General features: G+C 37.8%; 1 protein-coding gene across 1 annotated transcript in view; it reads left to right on the top strand.

The window, feature by feature from the left end:
- Window positions 1-12500, top strand: part of LOC144965003 (natural resistance-associated macrophage protein 2-like) — a 29456-nt gene that overhangs the window by 4402 nt on the left and 12554 nt on the right. The window contains exons 2-8 of the mRNA XM_078899848.1: window positions 1285-1499; window positions 2213-2335; window positions 4417-4643; window positions 8572-8710; window positions 9214-9369; window positions 10324-10482; window positions 12432-12485. Of these exons, the coding sequence (XP_078755974.1) occupies window positions 1285-1499; window positions 2213-2335; window positions 4417-4643; window positions 8572-8710; window positions 9214-9369; window positions 10324-10482; window positions 12432-12485 (1073 nt within the window). The remainder of the gene's footprint in view (window positions 1-1284; window positions 1500-2212; window positions 2336-4416; window positions 4644-8571; window positions 8711-9213; window positions 9370-10323; window positions 10483-12431; window positions 12486-12500) is intronic.

Raw genomic sequence — 12500 nt, 5'->3', positions numbered from 1 at the left:
TTTTAGGCGATAATACAATTTACTTTTTTTTTCGACAGAGACAACGCTGTTGACGGCCAGGTACTCATTTTTACACCTGAGTACGGTGAGAAAATGTGAATAAAAAGTCTTTTCCAAGGTTTCAACTAGGCTCCCAACGAGGGTCGAACCAAGAAGTTTCCGATCCAAAAGCGAGAGTCAAACAACAAGACAAAATAGCTGCAGTAATGTAGATTATATGCCTAGAATTTGTCTCAGAGAATGAAAAAATATGATGGGCTAAAAATATCGACATCTGAATATTGAAGTTATCGGTGTTAAGGTGGAGTGAGTTCAGTACTTATCGATTTATACGATCCTCGCCTTGGCAAAACATTCTCAAACATTGGACGAGATGAGTGTAATTGTAAACTATCGATATCTGAAGGACGAGTTTTCTGGCCAAAATTTTAGATACGTGATTTTTCAGACTCGGATAGTATGTTGGTGTTGTTGCCCATCCGGTCACTGGACAGTCCCAATATTGCTTGATTTTGTTACTAGATTATACGCATTCCTACAAGGCCGTCGTTATAAATAAAAATCATTACTGACTTCCCAGAAAAACGTTTTAATATGACATCAATTTACTTTGTACTTTCGAAAACATTTGTAAGGAGAATTGGCAACAATGTAAGTTACCATTTCACATTATGATGACAAACAGAAGCAAAATTACCTTCTCAGCATAGAATTCTTATTTTAGTGATAACCCCACATAAAAAGTGCTCCTTTCAGAGCCGCTAGGCCAATGGAGCCGGAGTTTATCCCGGTCTCTATAAGATGAAACGGACAATAGCATTTGTTTACTGCCCTTTGTATAGGACGCTAGTCTATCGCAAAGTATTTTCCGTCAGATCTAACAGACCCAGCTACCCAATCACTGCTGGGTGGACAGGGGGTAAGAAAAAAATCTCGGCAACACCCGGGATCGATCTCAGTCCCTTTGCGCGTGAAGCGAGTGCTCTGTCAACTGAGCTATCGGGACCCCCATAACCCCATATATGTTATGTCATAAGTTTATTTGAAATTTAGAGTGAAAAAATTAGTCAGTGATGACCAAAAAACAATATATTCGACTGAACAAGTGTGCATGATCTCGTCATACATGTTAAGTGTTGCTGTTTGCTATAGATCCTTTGTAAAGCGCTTTGAGCACGTTTCGTGGATAAACACTTGTTCAGATCTTTTCCATTTCATACACACTTGTTCACATCTTTATCTTACACCGGTGCCTGCTTTCTAATTTTTCAATTTATTCTACAGTCGATCCAACGGGTGACAATGGAACACAGCCACCCCAAGAGCTGACATCGTTTCAGGTTGATGATATCAGTCAAACTGACGAAAGCGGTAATGGTAAAAATGGTGCCGAAACCCGGGAAACATGGCCCACTAGATCGCCTAATGGATTTGGCAAAAACAGAAACAGTTCTTCTTACTTCAACGAAAGAATTGCTGTGCCCGAAAATGAAAATTATGTGAGTTAATGTCACAAGATGGTGAAAATGGTTGGATTAGTGATCTGAGCTGAGCAAATTAAGAGCATCATCGTCATTATCATCAGCCGCAGCAGCTGTAGTAGTGGTAGTATTAGTAATAGTAGTATAAGTAGTAGTAATAGTAGTAGTAGTAGTAGTAGTAGTAGTAGTAGTAGTAGTAGTAGTAGTAGTAGAAGTAGTAAAAGTTGTAGTAGTAGTAGTAGTAGTATATAGTAGTAGTAGCAGTAGTAGTAGTAGCAGTAGTAGTAGAAGTAGTAGTAGTAGCAGTAGTAGTAGTAGTAGTAGTAGTAGTAGTAGTAGTAGTAGTAGTAGTAGTAGTAGTAGTAGTAGTATAGTAGTAGTCAGTAGTAGTATAGTAGTAGTAGTAGTAGTAGTAGTAGTAGTAGTAGTAGTAGTAGTAGTAGTAGTAGTAGTAGTAGTAGTAGTAGTAGTAGTAGTAGCAGTAGTCATAGTAGCAGTCAATTGTGATGTATTTATGATCGATGGAATGGATGGTAATAAGGTATCGATGGAGCTGGCCAAATGTTTTGTTGGTATGGGTTCAAGGTCGCAAGATTTGATGGGGGCTTTGTGATCAAGTCTTTTACGAAATTGGATGAAACTGGGTTAAATTTTTCTGTTCTAAAGTTCCTAAAATATCCCAGGTTACACGCATTCGATTTCTTTAAAAAATGATCCTTTTTTTATCCCAGGCAGCATTCAGTTTTGGCAAGCTGTGGGCATTCACGGGTCCAAGGTTTCTCATGAGTATCGCCTACCTGGATCCAGGAAACATTGAATCTGATCTGCAGTCCGGGTCCATTGCAGGATACAAGGTGAGTCTTTTTAAGATGGCCATGTGAATGTTCCTATCATTCTTGTATTCTCCACGGTTATTTACAAGTCCCCGTTTGTTTGTTTTGTGTTTGTGTGTGTGTGTGTGTCTATGTGTAAGTGTGCGTGTGTATGTGCATGTGTGTTTGTATGTGTAAATGTGCGTGTGTGTGTTTGTGAGTGTATGTGTTTGTATGTGTAAATGTGCGTGTATATGTGTTCGTATGTGTAAGTTTGCGTGTTTATGTGTGTTTGTGTGTGTGTTTGTATGTGTAAGTGATAGTGTGCTTGTGTGTGTGTGAGTGTGTTTCTATTCGGCTATGAGTGTGCGGCTATGTGGTCTTGTGATATGACACCTGTTTTCGGATCGGAAGGTCCTGTGTTTGAGCCTCGCTCGGCGTATAGTTGAGTCCTTGGAAAAGACTCTTTACTCACATTCTCTCACCGTAATCAGGCGTAAAATCAGTACCTGGCCGATTAACTCTCTCCTTACCGGCCATTTTCAGGATTTTCCTCAAAACTTAACACCCAACTAACACAAAAATAGATATTTTATCACTCAAACACAATAGCAGTAAAGTTCTTGCCATACATAATTTCTTTAGCAAAGCATGCTCTACAACACTGTTAATTTTCTTTAAATTTTATGATGTACGAAAGAAATTTGAATAAGATGAATGTTGGTTGTATTGTAACGAATTTGACGATTTTCCTATAGTTGGTTGGGAGAGGGTTAAACAGCGTTTTCTCTGTCTGAAACAAAAGTAAAGCCTTTGAGCACGTTAAGTGGATATTGCGCTATATAAAAGCTCACGGTTATTTTTCTTCTCCTAAATGTTTGGATCAATCCCCGAGAAGCTAGATATATTTGCATTACTACAGTACTCATCGATTCCAGCACGCCGAATTCCAGCAAACTCTGCAATACGACACGCTGCAGATGGGTGACCGAGTGTATTGGGTTACCTCCAATAGGCCAGGTACTCATTTTACACTTGAGTACTATGAGAGAATCTGAATGAGAGCCTTCTCCAAGGACTCAACTAGAACACAAAGCCGATTTTTCACTACAAAACACTATGTTTATGTTTGTCTGAACAGCATGAAACAACATTCTTCACAGAACAAGAAAGAAAATTACAAGGATAATTACTGGGGATCCAACCTCAGACCTCTCTCCTCATGACCTCTGTGGTATAATGGTAGCAAGTCTAACTGGTAATCTGGAGGTCTACGGGTTTTTTTTTTTGTTTGTTTTGTTTTTTTTTTGTTTGTTTTTTTTGTTTGTTTGTTTTTATTTTTGTTTTTTTTTTTTGTTTTATTTTGGGGGGGGGGGTTCTTGCTTGCTTGCTTTGTTTCATACACTTTTATTCTGATCTTTATCTTACGAAATGGTTATTCAGTATCAGATACTGAATTGTGCTTTGGCACTATTCAGTGTCCGTAGGGAACTCTTTTTAAAAAATACAGTGAAAAGTGAGACAATCTCCGTTGCAATGTAAATAAACTTCTGACCTACTTCCAGATTGAACACGTGCAATTACTGACAGTCTATTTTTTGTAAAATAACCTAACAAAAATTTTTGTTTGTTAATTTTTTAAATTTCTGCTATTGTGCAACTGACATAATTTAAAATAACAAAATAAGAGTGGCATTCAACTACATTATCTTACACCAGTGCCTTGTCCTTAATTTTTCAAGTTTACATTTATGTGCTGCTATGTGGTCTAGAGGTATGACACTCACTTTTGGATCTGAAGGTCCTGAGTTCAGGTCTCGCTCGGCGCAGAGTTGAGTCCTTGGAAAAGGCTCTTAACTCACATTCTTTCATCGTACTCATGTGTAAAATGAGTACCTTGTCGTTAACAGCGTTGCCGCTGTCGGAAAAAAAACCCTGTAATATCGCCTAACAGGCGTCATGTCTCGTTCTACATGTTACATGTTGCTGTTAGTCAGGGACCCCTTGTAAAGCACTTTAAGCACATTAAGAGGATATTGCGCTATATAAAATCTCAAGCTTCAAGCTTTATGTCTATATTTGTTTAGTCATTGATAGCAACTTTCTGTTTTTATTATCTCCAGCTTCTGTGGGTTTTGCTCACCTCTACGATCCTGGGATTGTTGATGCAAAGGTTGTCAGCCCGCCTAGGGGTAGTGACGGGAATGCACTTGGCCGAGGTGTGCTATATCCAGTACAGCAGGGTTCCCAGGATATTGTTGTGGATTATGATTGAAATCGCCATCGTTGGATCGGACATGCAGGAGGTCATCGGCACGGCTATAGCTTTCTATCTATTGTCCAACGGGAAGTGAGTGGTTGTGTTTAAGTTGCGTAGGCATACCTTGAGCATTTATATAGCGTAATATCCAGTAAACGCGCTCATAGCCCTTTACAACAATGGTCCATAGTCAACAGCAACATTTAACATGTAGGACGCCTATGAGTCGATATCACAATATTTTCTTCGGACAGAGACAACTCTGTTGGCGGTCAGGTACTCATATTACACCTGTGTACGGTGAGAGAATGTGAGTAAAGTGCCTTTTCCAAGGACTCAACTGTGCGCCGCTCAGAGCGGGACTCAAACACGGGACCTTCCGATCCGAAGGCGAGTGTCATACCACTAGACCACATTATAGTCGCACAATAGAGATAGAAGGAACGAAATAGACGTCACTCAGCTCTTTGTTAATGTTTTTAGCCAGCTATTTTAATTATTACTCCTCACTAAATTATATCAATCAATCTGCTATAAACGTTCAAGGTTACACATAGTTTTGTGTGTTGGTAAGTTATATCCGACTGGCAGGTGTTGTGATTTGTTTTGTTTTTTAGCTAAACGCATTGCATCAATAGAATAACTCTTTTAAAAACACAATGACTGATCTCAACGAGGAAAAAATACGTTTGTCCTATGGTGTGGTTGGCTAAGTTATGTGTGCCCTGTGTCTCAAGCGGCAATAAGTGTGGTGAGTGACTGAAAGGGAGTCACAATTCTGTCCTACGCTGAAAAACCACGTACCATGCACATTGAACATAGATCTCGTTAATCTGTTTTAAACATTCTAGTGTATGCGTATACATTTATCTCTCAATTGAATTATTCATTCATTATCTATCTTTATGCTTATCTATTTAATTATTCATTTATTTCCTTTATAATCGTGGATATCTATCTAATATGATTCATCACCACAATCGGATTTGTTCAAACCGACGTTAATATAAGGACATAATAGCATAATGATAACCGACAACAGAAAAAAGCTAAATGGCCAAATTGAATTTGACAGAGAAATCGATAAAATCAAAATGAAGGGTTAGTTAGGCACGTCCATTTGTTCTCACCACTACCCACAGACGTCATTTTCTTTGATTCACGGAGTTGCGACTTAATGGAAAGACAATACGTATTTCATTTACAGTCATATCAGGTCCCATCGCCACGAGTCACGAGTCAGAGAAATAATATATAAAATTAACTCTCTCCTTACCATACATTTTCAGAACTTTACACAAAATTTCACACCCACCCTAAACAAAAATAGATTTACTTATTCAAACAGAAAAGCAAAAAGCACATTCTGTTCATAATAATCTTCAGCAAAATAAGCTCTACAAGACAGTGTCAAGTTTTTATAGCTATCTATAACATAAAAAATATTTCTCTTTAAATGATGTGATGTAGAAAGGAAACCAGAATGAGAACATTGTTGGTTGAATCGTAACGAATGGTTGGTAAGGTAAGGATTAAAAAGGAAGGCGTCGGCACGTCCATTTGTTCTCACAACACTCACAGTCCCGATTATCTTCGATGCACGGGGTTTGCGACTTAATCCTCTCCTTACCAACTGTAGGAAAATCATCACATTCGTTACGATACAAACAGTAGTTTTCTTACAGATTTAGTTTTAAAAGTCAAAAAATTGTTAAGAACAATCTTCATAATATTTACAAGAACTTAGTGTAGTTTTATAAAGCTTGTTTTCTTCAACAAGATGACGTGTCGCATATACTTATTACTTTTAAATGTGAGTTTAAAAATTCAATGTGTGTGTGTGTAAGGAGAGAATTAAAGGAAAGACAAAACGTATTTCCTTTACGGTTATATCAGGACAGGTCCCGCTGTCACGAGTCAGAGAAATATATAAAATTAAAAAGTAAGGTCCATAGTTTGTTCTCACCACTACTCACAGTCTCGATTATCTTTGATGCACGGAGTTTGCGACTTAAATGACAAGACAAGACAATGTTGGGCTTGATTCAACAGTGTTGTAATGGAGGCTATGTGGGTCTAGTGGTATGACACTAGCTTTCGGATCGGATGGTCCTTGGGGTTCGAGCCTCGCTCGGCGCATAGTTTAGTCATTGGAAAAGGCTATTTACTCTCACCGTACTCATGTGTAAAATGAGCACCAGGCCCTTAACAGCGTTGTTTCTGTCCGAAAAAATTATAATATCTCCTAACAGGCGTCATGTTCAGTCCTGCATGTTAAATGTTGCTGTTGGCCAGGGACCCCTTTTAAAGCTCTTTGAGCACGTTTAGTGAATATTGCGCTATATAAAAGCTCAATTATTTTTTAATAATAGTTTATGTTGGTTTGAGGATATTTCCATGACAACAATGAACCCCATAATAATCGGGGTGTAGGTTATCAGACCTGTTTGTAAGTAATAGACGTCGGATGAAACACTCGACGTGATAATTTAAAGTTCAAGTGAAAAGTAAAGTTTTTAAAAACATTTTTGAAATGTATAATAAATTCTACAATCAATAGGGAGGAAAAGTGTAATGTCAAAAAACTGATTCCTATTTCATTGGAAGTGTAAACTACTCCTGCGAGGGACCTGGACACATACTTTGTGTATTTCATCTTCTGGTTTCAGAGTGATGGTGTCTTATTTTCTAGTTTAAATATACAGGGGAGTGCTAAAGTATGTGTACAGTGTGAGCACATATAAAGTAACAGACTCCACGACACAAACACAGTTTACTACTGTTTAATAAACATTTTAAAAATAAAATTTCTTTTATTCATCCCGTAGGGGAAATTTATCTCTAGGATTTATTCCAAGGGAAGACTGGATTAATCCAGGCGTCAGCCGCAGTGCAGCGCCGCAAATTGAGCTAGGGAGAGATGACTTGCTCAAGGCAACACAGCGCAGCTGCGGGCGATCGAATTCGGTACCTTTCGGGTACGAAGCAAAGACCGTACCGCTGAGCCACGCTGTCCCCTGTATATGCTGGTCATCAATAAAAATTATCCATTCTCTCTCCTTTACATCCCGTAATCCTAAGAATCTGCCTATACATCCTGCTACTGACATAGTCATGTCACCTTTATGCAACCTATTCATTATTAGTACTCCGAAGGACTGGTTATATACACACTCCCAAGGGTTTAGGAACCAAGAGAATAGAGAGTTTGATGTCACGACTTTTCTTCCCTTTAGTTAGAACGGAATTGATGTCAGTTAGCTCTGTGTTATTGTTTTTAGCCAGCCATTTTCATGAGTAGTTCTCATTAAATTGAATTAATCAGACTATAAACGTTTAAGGTTACACATAGTTTTATGTGTTGGTACATTATATTGTAACCTTCGTTTATGAAAAGCCTGATACTAAACAAAAAAATTCATCATAAAAGAAGACGAAGATCACGTGGAAAAGTTAGTTGTGAGTTGTAATGAATAGCTCAGCCAATGAAATCAGTTGTTCCCTTGAGCATTTCTAACAACAACTCACTTTTTACTTTCCCTTGATGATAATCGTCTTCTTTTGTGACGTCATTTTTTGGTCAGTATTAGGCCATCCGTTTACAAAGGCCACGTTTATATCTGGCTGGCGGATGTGATGTGTTTTTTTGTTGTTGTTTTTTTAGATAAATGCAATTAATCAATAGGGTTCAACAGTCGTGATGTCACTTCCCTCGTAATGACGCATAGCAACTGATTCTACTATCCGAACAATTTGGACGTCATTATCTTCATCATCTCTCTTTAGAAATACTTCTCCGACAAGCATAAAAGTGTATCCATAGGAGAAAAACATTATAAATCTGATCATGTTTTGAATTTTATACATTCTGATCATATGGCATGGGAAAAAGTTCTAGCCAGTATGAAGAATAAAAAGTACTGATTTTCTTTGTTTAGAACTAGAACCAAGCTGCTGGTTGCTGGGCGGGCGGACGTGACATCAGACTATTGAATCCTATTTATGTTGAATATTTCAGAATCCCATTGTACGGCGGAGTCTTAATCACGGTGGCGGACACTTTCACCTTTCTCTTGCTTGATCGTTACGGGCTCAGAAAGCTTGAAGCATTTTTCTGTTTCCTGATACTGGTCATGTCCGTGACCTTTGGATATGAGGTACGATTACCACTATCAATGGATGTGTGTGTATGTGTGTGTCTGTGTGTATATGTGTGTGTGTGCGTGTGTATGTGGTCTTTTGGTATGACGACTCGCTTTTGGTCAGCAAGGTCAGGGTTCGAGTCCCACTCAGAGAGACGCGTAGTTGAAACCTTTGAAAAGGCTATTTACAAAAATTCTCTCAACGTACTCAGGTGTAAAATGAGTACCTAGTGATTTACAGCAATGTATCTGTCGGAAATAAATTGATATATCGCCAATAAGGTGTTTTGTTTCGTCCTACATGTTTAGTGTTGCCGTTGGCTATGGACCCATTGCAAATGATTTGAGAACGTTTAGGGGTTATTGCGCTATGTAAGCGCTGACAGTACATATCTGTGTGTGTGTGTGTATATATATATATATATATATATATATATATATATATATATCGCATCAATAGTGAGAATTTCCCATGAAGGCATATCATCAGTATTCTATTGCACGATTGTATTTACCAGTATGTGACTGTAGGCCCCAGCCAAGGCGAGGTCATGAAGGGTCTGTTCATCCCGTACTGTGAAGGTTGTGGTAAACGGGAACTCTTGCAAGCGGTGGGCATCCTGGGGGCCATTATCATGCCTCATAACCTCTATCTGCATTCCGCCTTGGTCAAAGTAAGACAATGATCATTGTCGTTGTCATCATCATCATCATCATCATCATCATCATCATCATCATCATCATCATCATCACTATCATCATTATATCTATAACAAAACAAAAACAAAATCAATAATATTCGATGTTTGAGCATTACAGGATTTTTGGACCTGCTAGGTCCCAGATTTGAGAGTTTTTGTCAAGACGAGGGTCACTTAAATAGACTGATATTTGAAGGTCGAGTTTTTTGGCCAAATTTTTTAATTCGTGTCTTTCTGGACTACGGCAATTTCAATATTATTTCTGAGCATATTCACGATTTTAATAGGGAGACTGATGTTTTGTCGGTTCCAGATTAGTCACAATTCCAACTGCTCCTCTCCTCCCCCCCCCCCACCCAATCACACACACACACACACACACACACACACACATACCCTTCTCCGCAGTCTACAAACAAAGAATGCAGTCTAGATACTTCCTCTTTCTCACATCAGTCGTACTTTGGAAAACATCATATATTTAAAATTTCGGCCAAATAATTCGTCTATCGATTAGAATAACCTTGGTAAAAACTCTCAAACCTGAAACATGAATTAAGACTTCACGAAGTACTGGGTTTGATAATTTTTGACAAGATAAGAGGCATTTTAACCGATCGATTTTTGAAGGACGAATTTTCTGGCCATAATTTTGAATATATGTTTATTCAGAGTATGTAGACATATTGCTGAAAATAGTTTGAGACTAATGACGTATTTGTTTCCATTAGTTTCATGATATAGTAAAAAAAACAACTAGCCCAAAACGTGAGGACTTTTTTACAATTTTAACAAAATCTGACAGATTAATTTGACTCTAAATTTTAAAAATTCTAGATAAGAATTTTGACTGATTCTATGATAATGTATTGGGGGGGGGGGATATCAAAGAATATTTTCTAAAAATCATATTTATTATTCCACCAGTCTAGAGAAGTGGACCGCTCAAAACCATCGGAAGTCCGTGAGGCCAACAAATATTTCTTCATCGAAGCAGCCATCGCCCTATTCGTGTCCTTCATCATCAATTTATTCGTGGTCGCTGTCTTTGCTGAAGGCTCTGTTGGACAGAAATCACAGGAAGTTGTATGTATATAAATATTTAAGTATTTTTAAAAATTAAGTATCAGTTGTCGTACCAGTAAGGTCGTGGGTTCGAGCCCCCATTGCCGCCGCGAAATTTTTATTCTCTACCGTCTTCTGGCACTTTCCTACTCAATTCATTTCTTGTTGTTATCAACATAAGTGCCTGCTCCACTCACATTTCTGAATTCAAAAGGCACCCCCAAATACCGGATCTTACTCGATCTTACTCTTACTCAATGTCTATGTTACATGTTCATTTTGAGAATATTGGCTATTAAGCTTAACTGCTGGCCAACTAACTACGCGGCGTTTGTGTGGATTTTATCCGTGACTTCAAGAAGTTAGGGAGAGAAGGCTCTAATACGACTAGGGTTAAAAGCGATCTTTTTTGGGATCGTGGATAGCTCATACGGTAGAGTCACGCTCTCCCTGGCCAGGAGGAGCTGTCGTACCAGTAAGATCGCGGGTTCGAACCCCCATCGCCGCCGCGAAATTTTTATTCTCTATTGTCTTCTGGCACTTTCCTACTCACTTCATTTCTTGTTGTCAGGTATTTAACCCTCTCCTTACCAACTATAGGAAAATCGTCACATTCGCTACAATACAACCAACATTTTTCTTATTCAAATTTCTTTTGTACATCATAAAAAATTAAAGAAAATGAGCAGTGTGTTGTAGAGCATGTTTTGCTAAAGAAATTATTAATAGCAAGAACTTTACTTTTATTGTATTTGAGTGATAAAAAATATATTTTTGTGCTAGTTGGGTGTGATGTTTTGGGGAAAATTCTGAAAATGGCTGGTAGTAAGGAGAGAGTTAATGTGGCTATGTGCTCTAGTGGTAAGACAATCGCTTTCGGATCGGAAGGTCCTGGGTTCGAGTCTCGCTCGGCGCATAGTTCAGTCCTTGAAACCGTTCTTTACTCACATTATCTCATCGTACTCAATTGTAAAATGAGTACCTGGCCGTAGACAGCGTTGTCGCTGTCGGAAAAAATGTAATTTCGCCTAACAGGCGTGATGTCTCGTTCTAGATGTTACGTTTTGCTGTTGATCAGAGACCTTTTGTAAAGCGCTTTGAGCACGTCTATGGTTATGGAGCCCTTGTAAGTGGATATCGCGCTCTATGAAAGCACAATTATTATTTTTCCCCAAAACCTGACACTGAGATTCCAAGTATGCATAAAACCTTAACAATCCCCAATTTGCTCGTTCACGTCATATAAATAGCATGGGAGAACTTTGTGCCGATTCGAGCAGCAGTTGAACAGTTTGGCAGTGATAAATATTTGATCCACAATGTTTACAATACACAGGAAATAAGATATCATTGACATTCAAGAGGCTTTTTTTTTTGTCGGATAAGCTGTTTTAAAGAATATTACATGAATGGCTATGTTAATGGTGATGATGATGATGATGATGATAGATGATGATGATGATAGATGATGATGATGATGATGATGATGATAGATGATGATGATGATGATGATGATGATGATGATGATGATGATGATGATGATGATGATGATGATGATAGATGATAGATGATGATGACGATAGATGGTGATGTTGATGATGATGCTGATGATAGATGATGATGTTGATGATAGATGATGATGATGATGATGATTAATGATGATAGATGATAGATGATGATGATGATAGATGGTGATGTTGATGATGATGATGATGTTGATGATAGATGATGATAATGATGATAGATGATGATGATGATGATAATAATAATAATAATAATAATAATAATAATAATAATAATAATAATAATAATAATAATGATATAATAATAATAGTAATAATAATAATAATAATAATAATAATAATAATAATAATAATAATAATGATGATGATGATGATGATGATGATGATGATGATGATGATGATGATGATGATGATGATGATGTATTGTTATTTCTTTTTTTTCCTCAGTACAATAAATGCCTGGAACACGACACACCTCATTCAAATGTATTTCACAATGTTGTAAGTATCACCTTT

The sequence above is a fragment of the Berghia stephanieae genome, chromosome 2, assembly GCF_034508935.2.
Source record: "Berghia stephanieae isolate SIO BIC M18660-M18661 chromosome 2, UCSD_Bste_1.3, whole genome shotgun sequence".
In the NCBI taxonomy this organism is placed as follows: domain Eukaryota; kingdom Metazoa; phylum Mollusca; class Gastropoda; order Nudibranchia; family Aeolidiidae; genus Berghia; species Berghia stephanieae.
This window is presented reverse-complemented; position numbering and strand designations above follow the sequence as displayed.